This window comes from Pelophylax lessonae (assembly GCF_965119305.1).
Source record: "Pelophylax lessonae genome assembly, chromosome: 4".
Classification (NCBI taxonomy): Eukaryota; Metazoa; Chordata; class Amphibia; order Anura; family Ranidae; genus Pelophylax; species Pelophylax lessonae.
The window spans coordinates 590,715,051-590,731,381 of record NC_138771.1 but is presented as its reverse complement, the minus strand read 5'-3'; the positions used below and the strand labels follow the sequence as shown (position 1 = coordinate 590,731,381).

Genomic DNA, 16,331 nt, shown 5'->3' with positions numbered 1-16,331 from the left:
CTGCTGTAAAAGCCAGAGGGAGCTGAGGAAATAAAATCACGTGACCGAAGTACTTTTGAACCAATATAATGTACAAATAGAGCTTTTTAATTTATTTGCACAATGCAGATCGATTTTAAATGCTCATTACATGTCAATGATTTTTCTTACTGTGCTTGCCTGTAGTATTCCTTTAAAGTTCATGTGCGTGTAAAAGCAGGTGTTCTAATACTTTATACAATACAGTGTATGTGTATCATCTGCATTGTACAAGAATCGGGGAGATGAATGTTTTCTGGCATCTAGATTGACTCTGCTTGCTTGTTTCACTTGATACTTTACATAACAGACCTCAAAGCAGTAATCTGTATTTTACAATAGAGACTGAGGAGTTCTTTGGAAAAGATATTGTATGTATAATATATAATTTTCATAAACTCTCTTCTCTTACAGGACGTGTTTACTATTTTAACCACATGACTAATGCCAGCCAGTGGGAGCGACCTTCTGCAGGTGGGAAGAATGGGCAAGGTGAACCAGGCAAAGTGCGATGTTCTCACTTGTTGGTAAAGCATAACCAGTCTAGGCGTCCTTCATCATGGCGGCAAGACAGAATCACACGCACCAAAGATGAAGCCTTAGAACTTATTAATGGTAGGTAAGCACTTGAAGGATATTCATTACAGCTCTTTATTAGAACTAAACCCCTTCCACTTTCACAGAGAAGAGGGATGAGCTCTGGGGGCTCTCCTTTTTAGACTCCAGATTATATTGTATGATAGCTATGCGGATGCTATCACTTAGAGTTGCTTTGCTTTCGGTGCAGCACTGCCTGTTCTCAAATTTAGATTGTTTTTCAATAGGCATCCAAGGCCCGTCCATACCGGTAGGAAAGCAGCACATATTGAATACAAGGGCAAGCTGTGCTCTACCAAAGAAAGTCCAAGAGCTCCTCAGATCACAGATCCACAGAAGTGATGAGGAGAGAACCCGGGGGGGTGGATTTGGCCCTGCGCAGGGAGCGCCCCCACATTGGGGTGTTTTTGTCATTGGGGATCTCCCTGCCTAGGCTCATTACGCGCATTCACGAGAGGCCGTCTGAAGTATGGAGAGCGGCAGATAAAAGGTGTGAAATGGCCGGGCTGTGTGAAAGGGGGGGTGAGCTCGTGTTGGAGATGTGCCTGGCGGCTGAGAGGTGGTAGGACGGTGCGGCGTGTCCCGGTTGCGGAGCCAGTGTTCTGTCTTTGCTATTCGTCAGATAATGCCTCCGACGATCTGCGCATGTTGACGTCACGCCAGCTGATCGGCAGATCAGCTGGATTGATGTTACGTACTGTGCATGCGCAGATCATCGGAGGCATTATCAGAGGGTTTGCACTATTCGACAGAACACCGGCTGCCTTTTTTTTTTTTTTTTTTTTTTTTGACAGCTGTGAGCAGAGAACAGCTCTGCACTGAATCGTGACAAAAGGGGGGTTTAATCGAGCGCAGGATTTTTTTTTCTTTTTTTAAAGATTAATCGTGCAGCTCTACTTTAACTGCTAGTCTCCTGAAATTTGGATTATTTCTCTAGCGCTCATTGACAGACGTAGTCCTCGGTGATACACCACCTTCGGGTTATGTTGCCTCCACAGGAGCAGGACTAGACAGGAAATTAAAAAGCTCTGGCCACACCCTAGGGGCAGTCCCAGAGGGTATATCCTCTCTCTCTCTGCCTCAGCAAATCAGTTATTTTCTGTCTAGTTAGGAGTAAGGACCTAGATACCTTGCTGGGATCTTAGGTCCTGGCAAGAATTTTTTCTTAAAGGATTTTTTAGACAGCTTTTTTTCTCCAGTGTTCCTGTGAGATCTTCAAGCAAGAAAGCTGAACTGGGCGACGGGCTGGATGTTGAGATCCGGTGGTCACCCCAGTTCAGCCTACGAGCGCGTGCAGGCCATAGCTCCGCGCTGGGTCGGCCGCGACAAAGTCCCATTAAAGGACTGTCCACGCGAGTTAAACGTCTCGCTGAAACGCCAAAGACCATGAGTCACGGCGTCCGTATCGGTCGACAGCCCTCCCGCCCCGGTGGAGAGGGGTACTGTCAGGAGTTGGTGCCCGCCTGGTTCCGGTATGGTGAGTAGTATGTTCCCCCTTTTCCCCTGACGGGTCTTGTGGTGAACGCGGGCCCCTCTCTGTATGGTAAGATAGAGTCCCTCTCTATCCTATAACATGACACAGATCCTCCTACTTTGAGTGTGATTTTATGTGCAAAAAGCCAGGAGGCTTGGTTTGGGAGCTAAGCTAATTGATTGTATACATGTTAAAAAGATGTAATCTGTGGCATTCTGGGAATCTTACGGTGTTAAGAATAAGCTACCTACCAGTCAGAAGCCACGGACATGTAGACTGCCTTCCTAATCAGATCTCCAGCTATTAGCAGGCCTCCCGAATGGCCATGCGGTCCGCCAGGGCCGGTACCGCCAACCACGCCATATCCCCATGCAGAGAGAGTGTTGTGTGCCCTGCAGCACACCGCTATTCAGTACAGGCCGCCGCCATTTTTTTTGCTGGATCGCACGAGCCGCCATTTTGGCGTAGCCTCGTGTCTCCAGCATGGGGGCGGCCATGTTTGAGGTGATCCAAACACCTCGTGGAGCTTGGGGGAGGCGCCGGAAGGCGTGCAGAGGGGCGGAGCCGCCTCCTTTCTTCCTGGGCAGCCAGCCAAAAGACTTCCTGTTTGTCAAGACAGCGCTGTAACCTGTTGCAGTTAAACTCTGAGCATCAAGTGGTGAGCCTGGGGGTCTATCTCTCTCTCTCTCTCTCGATCGATAGGGATCCCTAGCAGGTAACACTAAGGGGCTTTTGTGGCGCTGGGGGTCTGAGAAAAAAAAAAAAAAAAAAAGTTTTTTATTTTTGAATCATATTATCCAGGAAGTGACTGGAATTATCATGGACCCTGCCACACATATTCCCCCACCTGTTTCCCTCGAAGGGGCCACGGGACCCGCCGGTGCACAGAGTATAGAGTCATTTACAGCAATTTTGGAGTCTATGGTGGCTCGGGTGGAGGCGGCCTGTCAGGGACGGGGGTCAAGGAAGCGACCCCCGCCTACCCCTATACTATCTGACACCTCTGACTCTGATTCAGAGATGGTCACTGCAGTTGCAGGTTCCTCTGCAAGGGCTGTTATCCCAGGTAAAGCCCCCTCAGACAGTGAGGAGGACGCTTCTTCTCCTGCTATAATTCAGGAAGAAGCATTGGTGGACGCACTAGTTGTGGCAGTGCAGGAAACCTTAAAACTTGAGGCTTTACCGGCAGAGGCAACTGAAACAGAGATTCCTTTTGGTACTAATAAGCCCATCAAAACGGTGAAGGTTTTTCCTGTACCTAAATGTTTCGGTAATCAGATTAAAGGAGAATGGGAGCATTCTAAACGTACCTTTACTATTTCCAAGCGTATTGCGAGACGCTATCCGTTTGAGGAATCCATCATTAAGAAATGGACGGTACCACCAGTGGTGGATCCACCTATTTCCAGGCTGAATAAAGCCACGGTTATTCCAGTGGAGGACACTTCGTCCTTTAAGGATCCGGTGGATCGAAAGATGGAAGCAGAGTCCCGCACCATCTTCTCTCTGATAGGGTCAGCATTTAGACCAGTAATTGTTATTGGTCTAGTTTCCCAGACACTTACGGAATGGGCGAAAATGGTACGCCAAGATCTTAGGGGAAAAGATATTCCCCAGGAGACATCTGATTTGATGGAACAGATTATACAAGGGCTACAGTTTATCTGTGACGCAGCCTTGGACACTACTCCCTTATTAGGGCATGCATCTAAGACAGCGGTGATCCTCAGACGTGTGCTGTGGTTAAAATGCTGGTCAGCTGACCTAGGTTCCAAAAAGACCTTGACAAATCTCCCCTTTCAGGGGAATCGTCTATTTGGGGCCAACCTAGATGAAATCATTAAGGATGCCACTGGGGGCAAGAGCACTTTTTTGCCACAGGCTGCTAAAGCTAAGGGACCTCGCAACAAGCGAGGACCTTTCTTTACCGCCCATAAAGGGCGCCCGGCTGGTACTAGCGGGAAAGGCAAGACTCCTCCAGGAGGGTTCAAGAAGGGCTGGTCGGACAAGCAAAGGACCAACCCAGCCAAACCCGAAGCAAAGGAGTACACAGCCTGAAGGTGCGCCCCCACCCGGTTTCAGGGTGGGGGGACGTTTTCACCGGTATTCAGGACATTAGATCGAGCATCAACCACTACTACCGGTGCGATTCTTCCCTTCCAACATTTAAGTACTACAGGAAGCGGTAGTTACCGTTCCCTGAATAGATCTTTTCCTTTACCTTTTCCTAAGATTAGTCCCGATACCTCACAGGAATCGGATCTGGTTGACCAGATAGGCCAAGTAGCCTCTAGTCGGGTGACTTCGGTCCCTGAGGTTCAACCAGAAAAGATCACCTTTCCTGATAACTATCAGGTATCTGATAAATGTGTGGGAACAGAAAACGACCAGACTTTCTCGGATGGTCGGGGCCAGATACCTCTAGGGACGCCTGGTTCAGATTCTATCAGCGCCAGTGGTCCTAGAAATTCTAGACTGGCCTCCTCAAGCCGGCCTGGCCGACTTGGACATGTTAGTCGTAGACGTTCCGTGGGAACTTCGTCTCAGGGAGTGTCTGTGGTCTCAAGGACCAATTTACCATCATGCTTTACAGTCGCTGGGTTTAATGGCCTGGCCATTGAGACCCAAGTACTGAAGGACAGAGGTTTGTCTACTTCAGTCATTCCTACCCTTATTAAAGCAAGGAAAGCGACTTCCAGCAAAGTCTATTATCACACATGGAAGACTTATATTGCGTGGTGCGAATCTTTAGGATTTCCTCCACGTACCTATTCGGTGACTCGAATATTGGCCTTTTTGCAACAAGGGGTTGAGCAGAAGCTAGCCTTGAGCACCATCAAGGGTCAAGTTTCAGCATTAGCAATCTTCTTTCAGAAGCCTTTAGCTACCAAATCCTTGGTGCGGAATTTCATCCAGGGGGTGCGGCACCTGGCTCCTCCAGTCCGCGCGCCCTTACCGCCCTGGGATCTTAATTTGGTTTTGTCGGTTCTACAGAAACCTCCCTTTGAAAACATCAGGGAGATTCCCTTGCTTACTTTATCCCAGAAGGTGGCCTTCTTGGTGGCTATTACTTCTGCTCGCAGGGTGTCAGAACTGGCTGCATTATCATGCCAGTCCCCTTACCTAGTGATTCATAGGGATAAGGTAGTACTTCATCCTAAGCCATCTTTTCTTCCTAAGGTGGTTTCAGATTTTCATCTGAATGAAGATATTGTACTACCTTCCTTGTGTGCTCAGCCCAAGCATCATCGGGAACATGCGTTGCATTCCTTAGATGTGGTTCGGGCAATCAGGGTATACCTGAAAGCTACGGAATCTTTCCGTAAGACGGATTCACTTTTTGTGATCACGGATGGCCCCAGAAAGGGTTTGCCTGCATCTGCCGCGACCATTGCCAAATGGATTAGACAAACGGTGGTACAGGCTTATTCTATTAAGGGTCAGAGTCCTCCGTTCCCTGTTAGGGCGCACTCCACTCGAGCGCTCAGTACTTCCTGGGCCTTTCGCCATCAGGCGTCAGTGGTCCAGGTATGTAAGGCGGCCACCTGGTCGTCGGTACATACCTTTACAAAATTCTATAAAATTGATGTGACGGCATCGGCGGATGCCTCATTTGGCCGCAAGGTTTTGCAGGCCGCAATTTGAGGAGACCGGTGGTCTACCTCGAGGGTTTTTTTCTGTTTGAAAAAAAAAAAAAAAAAGTTTTTTTCTCTTTTTTGTTGAGTCTCATCATTAAGGGTGAGCATTGTAAACTTCTAGTTGGCACCGGTTGGGCCTTCTAGATTGGGATTTGATTTCATTTTCCCACCCCTCAGTTGTGATACTGCTCTGGGACGTCCCGAAGGTGGTGTATCACCGAGGACTACGTCTGTCAATGAGCGCTAGAGAAAAATGGATTTTTGTAAAATCTTACCGTAAAATCCTTTTCTCTTAGCTCATTGACAGACGTAGTCCCCGCCCCTCTGTTTTTTGAGTTGGGTTAAAATCTCTAAAGACTGCTTTTTCACATAACTGATTTGCTGAGGCAGAGAGAGAGAGGATATACCCTCTGGGACTGCCCCTAGGGTGTGGCCAGAGCTTTTTAATTTCCTGTCTAGTCCTGCTCCTGTGGAGGCAACATAACCCGAAGGTGGTGTATCACCGAGGACTACGTCTGTCAATGAGCTAAGAGAAAAGGATTTTACGGTAAGATTTTACAAAAATCCATTTTTTGTGTGGTCACTACTCTCTGTTCTCTGGAGGCTCTGACATGAGAAAGCAAACCCTGCCTCTACCAAGATGGCTGCCTTCACACAGTGCAGAAGAAGGCATGGTAAGTAGCAATGAGGAAAGATCAACTGCAGACACATCACACGCAATACTGCTGACTAGTCCTTTGCCATCTGTCAAGCCTTTATGCAGCTACACAAACTACAGATGACCACTGTATTCAAAGTTTCACTACAAAGACTAACCTGTGTGCTTCCAGCTTTTTTATTGTCTCCAATCCTGCTGCTTCTGTAATACAGGATGCTTGTCAACACCCCCCCTCCTATTATCTTAAAATCTTAAAGACTTACCCCCCCCCCTCTCAGTGCTTTGCCAATCCACTGTTACAGCAGCAGAGGATGATAAATGTGCGCTGGCCTGGCATTACAAAGGTCAGACACTTCTGATGTAGAGCATGACACTACAGAGTCTTGCCTATAGCTGCTTTAGGTGATAGACTAAAGCACAATTTTCTGGTAATGTGAAATTCAGTGGCTTGTCCAACCAGCTTATGCAGTGGAGAGAACGTGTGCATTTGATTTTAGAGTCGGCTGTAAAATTCTTCTTTAATGCTGGTCAAAAGAAAATTTTTGATGGCAAACTACTCCCTACTGCACTGTGACACGCTGTAACCCAGCCTTTATCTCAGAAATTCAGGTGAAGTGTATCTGCTCAGCCCTTCTACATCCCGCCAGCTCAGCTCACTAAATTATTAAAAATGACATCAGGTTGCTGCATGCCTGAGAAATTTGACTCTTATACTGAGGCGACAAGTGTGTTATTCTTGGTCTTCCAGATCTTGCTGTTTCAAGTGAACCCAATATAGCACAGGATATCTCTAATAATATGGAGATCCAGAGGGGTAATAACATGTTTTGTACCAAGACATGTAATGCCAATTTCCTGCAAAAATTAAAAAATAAAATCCCCAATAAACTACATTCATTGCAAGGATTCTGTTGATCAAATTTTTTTTAAAGATTTGTGTTATGAAAAAAAAAAAAAAATCTTGCTTCCTTGCTTCTTGCTGAATGGGTGGGTCCGTCTTTGTTTTAAAGACCGTTATAAGGCGGCAGAGCAGCTCTCCTGCGCCGAATCAGGGTTGTCCTGTGCGCATTCATTTGGACAATGCCATGGCTGTGGCTTATGTCAATCATCAAGGTGACACAAGAAGTGTCCTGGCGGCCCTGAAGGGAGCCGACATTCTAAGGTGGGCAGAACGGTTCGTTCCAGCCCTCTCTGCTGTTCAAACTCGGGGGGGGGGATTGGCAGGCGTTGGACCACGGGGAGTGGGCCCTTCATCTGGAGGTGTTTAATCAGCTGCGTCTCCAGTGGGGCATCCCCACCGGAGACGCAGGTGGATCTGTTGGCATCTCTGCTCAAAAAAAAGGTGCAGAGGTTTGTAGCTTGGTCAAGGGATCCTCTGGCGGAAGCCACAGACATGCTGTTGGCCCCGTGGGGTCACAATCGGCTGATTTACGTCTGCCCAGACTTCTACGCAGGATCGAGGCAGAGGGGATTCCAGTCATCTTAGTGGCTCCTGACTGGCCTCACAAGGCCTTGTACGCCAACCTGGTACGGCTGAACGCCGACATTCCCTGGAAGCTTCTTCTCAGGGAGGCTCTTCAGTCCCAAGGGCCATTCTTGCATCCTGCTTTACAGTCGCTGGCTTTGACACGGCTTGGCTGTTGAACGCCAGGTGCTGAGGGATAGGGGTTTATCTGAGTCAGTGATTCCTACCCTGTTGAAAGCTAGGAAATCTACTATTAGGAAGATCTACCACCATACGCGGAAGATGTACATTGCGTGGTGTGAGTCTCTTGGGGTTTCTCCTCGCTCCCCTGTGGCTTGGATCTTAACCTTCCTTCAACGGGGGGGTTGAACAGAAATTGGCCTTGAGGGCTAGGTGTCGGCCTTGGCGGTCTTCTTCCAATGACCTTTGGCCACACACTCCCCGGTGCGTACCTTTCTTCAGGGTGTCTGACGTTTGGTTCCTCCAGTGCGGGCTTCATTGCCGCCCTGGGATCTTAATTTGGAGCTTTCAGCTCTGCAGAATCCTCCTTTTGAAAATATTTGGGAGATTCCCCTGCTTACATTGTCCCAGAAGGTGGCCTTTTTAGTGGCTATCACTTCTGCTCATAGGGTGTCGAAACTGGCAGTGTTATCCTGTCGTTCACCTTACCTGGTGATTCACTGGAATAAGGTGGTCCTTCGCCCCCGCCCGTCGTTCCTTCCTAAGGTTGTCTCTGACTTTCATTTGAATGAAGACAATTTGTTGCCTTCCATGTGACCCAGGCCTAAACATCCAAAGGAAATTGCCTTGCATGCCTTGGATGTGGTCCGGGCAATTAGGGTGTACCTGGCAGCTACGAAGTCTTTCAGGAAGTCAGACCCTTATTTGTGCTCACGGATGGACCTCGAAAAGGGCTGTCCGCTTCCTCTGCAACCATTTCCAGATGGATCAGTGGTTCAGGCCTATTGCATCAGGGGTCAGGTTCCTCCTTTCCCTGTCAATGTGCACTCTGCTTGGGCCTCCCATCAGCGTCCGTGATGCAGATTTGCAAGGCGGCCACCTGGTCATCTGTTCACACTTTAACAAAGTTTGATAAAGTGAATGTGTTTGCATCTTTTAATGCTTCCTTTTGGCTGCAAGGTTTTTCAGGCTGCTGTTTAAGAGGACCTGATCCTTTGAGGATGTATTGTTTTTTTTCAGGTGGGCTCAGGTTGTTTGGTTGAGCCCCTGTTGTTGCCTGTTTAATCTAGGGAATTCTTAATTGGCTCAGTCGGAGAGTTGGGCTGATGAAGTCACGCTCTCCAACTCAGCCCATCAGAGGAAGCTTTTGTATTCTTTAACAGAATACAAAGCTGCCTATGAATGGTTGGGTGCTGCTCAGACTGAGTTTGCATTGTTCTGGGTGTGAGACGGGTAGTCTCTGGAACCCAGCACTGTGTCTGGCTGAAGCTACATGCAGTACGTACAGTGCTTTGAGCCATATAATGCAGCACAGAAAAATCAAACTGAATCGCAAAGTGAAATACCTCCACTATCCCAGACAACAATGACAGATATGTTTCAGAAAAAAAAAAAAAACAGGTGGCTAAATTCGGATGGAAGATCCCAAATGCTGAACAGAGTAATCATAGAGATGATTGTCACTGATAACCAGCCATTTACAGTGGTGTCTGTCTCTGGATTTAAGCGATTGATGTCCATAGCTGAGCCAAGATACACACTGAAGAGTGAAAAGTATTATTGAACCAAAATGCTGGGAAAGATTCACCAAAAGGTAGTTGAAAAAGTAAAGACTATGCTGCAGACAGAGAATGCTGGCAACTCACTATCATTCACGACTTACTGCTGGTCAAGATAAAGAGTCACTAATGAGTCTTGCATGCCACTTTTTTTGACAGCGGATGGACAAGAAGGCATTTGGTGTTGAATACAAATGTGATGCAAGGATCTCACACTGGGGAGTACATTAGAGAAATGTTTCTAGGCATGCTTAAAGACTGGGTGATGCTTGTGCTTCGAGACAGCGGAGCAAACGTGGTGAAAGGAATGAGGCTTGCTGAAGTTTTAGAACTTAGTTGCATGGCACACACTCTGCCACTTGTGGTAAATGATGGTCTGTCAAGCCAAAGAGCTTTGATTGATATAATTGGCATGCTGAAGAAGTGCGCAGGCCATTTTCACCATTCAATCCTTGCCAAGCAGCGACTGAGGTGTATTCAGGAAGACCCAAAAACAACTTGATTCAGGATGTTCCAACACGATGGAACTCAACACTTCACATGCTGCAAAGAATGCTGGAACAGAAGTGAGCTCTCTCCATATATTCTGGTGAATATGAAGGATATTATTGTCCTACTGCTGGGACATTGTAGCCAATGTCATTAGCCTCCCCATAGATGAAGTGACACTAGAGATGAGTCATTATGACTCATCTGTCAGCTGTCTTCCCATGTGTGAGAGTGCTGAAGATGCTTCTTCAAGAGAATGAAGGACCCAACACATGTGGCATTAAAACATGTAGGCAGGTCATGAGGGAAAGCCACACCAAACGTTTTGAGAAGCATGAAGAGAATAGAAATGTTGTGCTGGCAAGTCTTTTTAGATCCTCGATACAAGAACCATGCTTTCGCTTCTGATGATGTATTGGCCAAAGCAAAGCAATAGCTGACAGAAGATATTCAACAGAAAGTGCAGGAGGTTCCTGCCAAAAAGTCAAGTTCAAAACAGCCTTTTTATAATCTGTAAGAGCAGCAGGATGCTGATAAAACAGAAAACATGTCCAAAAAGAAGACACTGAACAGAAGAGAATATTCTTCATGGTGGTTGAATTAATGGCATGTTCAGTGTTTTATTGGGGCCTGGTGCAGAGGATTCCTCCTGAATCTGCAATAATCAGCCTGGATGAACTTCTCTCTATTTGAAGGAACCAGTAATTGACAGAAGTAGTTGTGATCCTCTTCAGTGGTAGAAAATGAGGCACGCTACAAAAGACTTGCCTCTCCTGCTAGAAGATACCTCTCTGTACCAAGTGAGCGTGATTTTGATGAAGTGGCAGCAATATATAAAAAAAACAGAAGTCGTTTAACAGGTGAACATGCTGAAATGTTATGCTTTCTGCACTATAATATTCTACTTAACTGGGAGTATTGAAGTAAGTGTAGTGTCCACTGTTTAGCTTTTGCACTGCAATAGTGATTTTAATTGTAGTGAGTGCACTACTGCAGTAGTTTATGCCATTTTTTTTTTATGTTTTGGGAAGTCTTTAGTTTATTTTTCAAGCACTTTACTTTTCAGTTGTCTATTTCTAGGCTTCCTTCGTTCAGTCACACCATGATATAGACAGAGACGTCGATTTGCTGCACACGTTCTGGAAGTCTTTACTCTTCTTCTCGATGTGCCCTGTTCACACCACAAAATGCTGATTTTTTTTTTTTTTTTTTTTTTTTTATCTGCGCAGGAATGTGCAACGTGTCGTCACCGTGTCGTATAAAGTTTTCTGCACAGGGGAAAAAAAAAAATCTGACATCAGCATTGATGTAAATATAGGGCACATAACTTAAGCACATTGGAAAATGTCATGTCAACATGCATGAAAACTGATGTGAAACTCATGTCTCTGCAAGTGAAATCTATGCGGTTTTCCCATCAGTTTTCAGGCAGGTAAGGTGTAAAGAACGAGCCCTTATTGATAAAAATTTTAATAAACATTAACATGTTCAGTACCAGGTTTGTGTCGAAAATTGTGTTGATTTGTCAAAACTTTAAATGTACAGAAAATCAGCACCTAATATTGGCCTTGAAGGGTGACCAGAAAATCCGTATTGGCCCTGAAAAAACTATATTGGTTGATCCCTAGTTCTTTCTCTATGGTACCACTGTATGTAGAAAGTTGGCTCCCCCCCCTCTTGCTTGCTCCCGAGATGGACTAGAGATTATTGGATTTGTAATGTGCATAGAGCAGTGCAAATGGCAACTAACTTGTACTACCCCTTCCATAAATTCAAAGTGATGCAGAAAGAGCGGTTGGGGAGCTCATGGAGGATTCTACAAGGAGGCAGAAAAACACAGTAAACAATTTCATGAAAAAAAAATTACAGGAACACTAAATATGTATAGATTATTTTTGCAGAAAAAGGATATAGTTTAGTGTCTCAATCATCAATAACTCCATGTCACAAGGCAAGAAATTAAGTCCCACACTCTTATGTCCAAGAAAGGAACATGCTTGGGAAAAGTACACAAATATTGTGTGAAACATCTGCTGGGGGTTTGTGACCTTACGATCACTGGATTGTTCTGACCCAGAGAGCCCTTTCACACGTGCATCGGCACTATGCTCAGTAAAACGTGCTTTAGTGTAACACAGAGTACACCTATTGGTGCATTGCGGTGCCATTCATCTTCAGGACAATGCTACCAATGTTGTGTTCATTGCACTGTAAAAAATGCACTAAATTTTGATGCATTAAAGTGCATCGCAGTCCATTCATTTTGGAACTTGCCTGAACATACGAAACACACGTTTACTTGAGGTGTGGTGTGAATGGCCCTAAAATAGTTTTTTTTTTTTTTGCTGTGTTTTTACCATCAGTCCATCCTATTCATAGAGGGCCTTGCTTGGTAAAATCTGCTCAGCTCTGATGGACTGATTGCTACATAAAATGAATTGGAATAATACTCCTCAGTCATTTCCTGGTGTTGAGCTATGTTTGCTTTGTGTTCTTGTAGGTTATATACAGAAAATCAAATCTGGTGATGAGGATTTTGAAGCTCTAGCCTCTCAGTTCAGTGATTGCAGTTCTGCCAAAGCTGGAGGGGATTTGGGAGCATTTGCTAGAGGTAAGTTTGTTTTTGCTTTATCTGTTAACTTTTTAGACAACTTCTTGTCCTATCCTCCCTTTTTTTTTTTTTTTTTTTTTGGCCTCCTTTCTGGTAAATTTAATTATAGCTAACAGTGCTTTTGATGTAGGCATTATCACATAATTTCATCTACCAAAAGGTCCCTTTCCTACACATTGCATGTGGGCAGTCTTTAGAGTCAAGGCCAGCAGTATTGTTTTGCTGGGAAAGAAATCAATGTAAGAATGTGAAGAGCAGGGAATAGGTTTAATTCTTTAGTTCAGTAGGCAGAGCTGGCTACACTGTTTGGGATTTTAGTGTAGCAGAGGCATCGTGTTTGCCAAAACAGGAAGTTAGGAGGAACTGGATCTCTGGCAGAATAAAGTAGCATTAAAGGCTCCCTTTTTTTTTTTTTTTTTTTGCCCTCTTAAAGTAAGATGCATGTCATACTTGCCTGCTCCATGCAATGGTTTTGCTCAGAGCAGCCCCGATTCTCCTCTTCTCGGGTCCTCCGCTGGCGCTTCTGGCCCCTCTCCCCTGTGAGTGCCTCCATAGCAAGTTGCTTGCTATGGGGGGAACTGGGCGCACTTGCTCCTGAGCCATCTCTGTTTCTATAAGATACACAGAATGCGATTCAGCGTCACCCCCGCTCTTTCCTCAATAGGTGTGATTGACAGCAGTGGTCTCCCACTGCTGTGTCTCAGCCAATGAGGAGAGCAAGACCTGGGAGAGCTGTTCCCGTGCACAGCCCTGGATCGATATCAGGATCAGGTAAGTGTCAGGCAGGGCTGGGATGTGGCAGCAGGCAAAGTTTTTATCTTCATGCGTATATACATGATTCTGCACAGAATGGCCGTATATCTGCTATGGGGTGATCGGGAAATGATTAAAGTGCAGTTGTGTTCATTTTCATCTTGCTAAATTGTCAGATGACTGGTAAAAAGTGGGCACCTAAAGGTGCTGTCATGTACTTCCAGATGGCTTATAGAACACCAAAGGTAAAATTTTAACAGATACCAACTTAAATTCTAGAATGAAACATGATGCCACCCCCCCCCCCTTTACTTTATTTAAATGGCTGCTCTGTCGCTACGATGTGCCACGTCTCTGATCAATAGTGTGGCTGTTACTTTACTTCAAATTGTTTTCTTAGAAGTTTTATACAACATATTCCATTTTTAATAAAAGTGGACTTTTCCTATTTAAATTGGTTTTAAACCTCAGACATGAAATATAAGTAAAGCATATCCCTCTATAGTGTGTACTTGTGTCATTTCTTTCTGCTGGCTTGTTCCTGTGCTATTTGAGTCATTTCTGACAAGTTTTCCTAACGTCAAGAGAAAAATAGGTGACGGGGAGCGATTTCCAGCACGCAGCCTGTGATTGACGGCCTCAGCTCTGTTCCTATGTGCTGTGTGAAGGGGGTGTGTTACATTCCCTACAATTGGCTCCCCTCACTTAGCTCAGCAGAGGGAGTGTAACTTCAACTCCCTGCTTTCTGAAATCTCACACAAGCTGTATAAATTCTGCACTTTGAAAGGCTGCAAAGAGAAGACTGCAGATGGACAAGTACAACTTATGTAGGAGGATTTATTCCCTGTATCACCTAAGGCCAGTCTCTTCTCGGTATATGTAAGGGTTTACAACCACTTTAATGCTATCACGGTCATACAACTTTGCTTTCAACTTGTGTGACTTTTCAAGGCATTGTAAAATGATTGTTTTGTTTCTTTATGCTGTTTTCTCTAAAATGCCTGTAACTGTATTTGTGTCCTACAGGGGCCATGCAGAAACCATTTGAAGACGCTTCCTTTGCTCTGCGACCAGGAGAAATGAGCGGTCCAGTGTTCACAGATTCTGGCATCCACATTATCCTCCGCACAGAGTGAATCCTCTCTCACAGGGTTCCTTGCCCTTTTTGGAGATAAAGAACAATATGTGCGGAAGGAGCATTAGGGCAGCTGGGAAGGGATAGATTAGGCTTTAAAATACCTGGGGTTTCTTGTTCAGCATTGCAGGTATGAGAGAGTCTATATACTGATGTAATGTGTAGCAGGTTACATCAGCTGTGTATTAATGTTGAACATTTACAGCAAGGCATCCGCTTGAATGGATGGGGTTATTCCGTAATCTAAGGGGTACATGTACATTCCCCCATATGTGAAAGCTGACTAAGGGCTGGTACTCACAAACGTTCCTCATTGTGACCTGCCCCCCCCCCCCCAACCCCCCCCATTTGAGGGCTTCTGCATTTAGTAAGCCTTGGTGCAATGCAGGAAAGCATCCATCTAAGACTTTTGCTCTCTAAAGTGAGCATGCTTTCCAGCAGGTATTGGCTTATCAGCTGGATTCTTCCAGGTCTTCCTGATTAACATGGATTAACAGTCTTTTTTGTTTTTAGTGAATCTAGGGCAGAGTTGATCAAGTTGATCAGGTGCTTACTGTATGCGATAGCTGCAGCTTATAATTGGTCAATAATTGCTATGTCCTTGCATGCATGTGAGACATTTGGCATTCAAAAAATATTTCTCACTTTATAACAAGCACTCAAACTAGACATGCCAGGAACTATAAACTGGTTCTACTTTAGTAGGGACCACAAGAGGTGCCCAGTACCCCCAGTAGAAGTCATAGCTTTTTGATGGGGCCACGAACAGTGAGGAACCTTTGAGTATAGACCCTAAAATAGTAGGAATATGTTGTTACCATTTATCCTGTTGTTTATACCTCTTCCAATAGAAATGGCTTAGCTTATTATCCTGAATGCCAGTTGTGGTTTCTGCTTCTACCATAATGTATTATGCGTCAGTTCCAGGATCTACTTGATTTGGGCTATTAGTGGCTAGTTGCAAGGTTTTGGCATCGAGCTGCATCTTTTAACAGTGCATGTTAATGGGTTCCGTATCAGTCATTCCATCGGCCTGTGTGCACTCCTAGGAATGATCCTATTTAGTCATCGCTATACAGTTTTGAATTTCCCCACTGAGCTTTTTTTCAGATTCCATTAAGGAGTAGCTGGCACCTCTTCTAATATTTATGAGATACCGCATTGGAATGAATCGATCAATTGCTTTCGCACTCGTTGCTTCAGCCTGCAAAATAAGACTTTCCATTTTACACATTGATGACAGATGGGCCTTCTGTCTTTTATAGGCTTCATTTTAAAATAAAATGTGCAGATTGTCGGCATGTGTTCTGCCATAGTGTGGGCTAAAGTGATCTGTATAAAAACATTGGCAGTTGGCTTAATTCTTAGTTGGATGGTGGTTGTATTTTATAAGCCCTAATTAATGAACTTGTGCTAAATATTAACCGTCTTACTCATAGTCACCAATAACATTCCGAGTGGGGAAAAATCTGCATTAGAAATGTCAAGCACACAATGTGAATTTGGTTACTGTGGGCAGAATCTCTATTTATGCATGCTGTGATGTTCATAAACCAGGCTCAGTATGTAAGCTTTTGGACAACCTTTTATATAAAGTTTTTCCATTTCTATCTAGACAGCTGCCACTTTAGATCCTCAGTTTAATGGCATAGAGAGGTCCCACTGCATACAACTGTACTCTACTCCACTGGTAACAGCAGAACTCTCATCTTCTTGTTGAACCAATTGCTTTAAAGGGCAAAGGCCATTCATTC

General features: G+C 45.0%; 1 protein-coding gene across 1 annotated transcript in view; it reads left to right on the top strand.

The window, feature by feature from the left end:
- Positions 1 to 15,063, top strand: part of PIN1 (peptidylprolyl cis/trans isomerase, NIMA-interacting 1) — a 31,969-nt gene extending 16,906 nt beyond the window's left edge. Inside the window, exons 2-4 of the mRNA XM_082254902.1 lie at positions 433 to 633; positions 12,579 to 12,689; positions 14,469 to 15,063. Of these exons, the coding sequence (XP_082111028.1) occupies positions 433 to 633; positions 12,579 to 12,689; positions 14,469 to 14,578 (422 nt within the window). The 3' untranslated portion in view covers positions 14,579 to 15,063. The remainder of the gene's footprint in view (positions 1 to 432; positions 634 to 12,578; positions 12,690 to 14,468) is intronic.
- Positions 15,064 to 16,331: the final 1,268 nt, after the last annotated feature.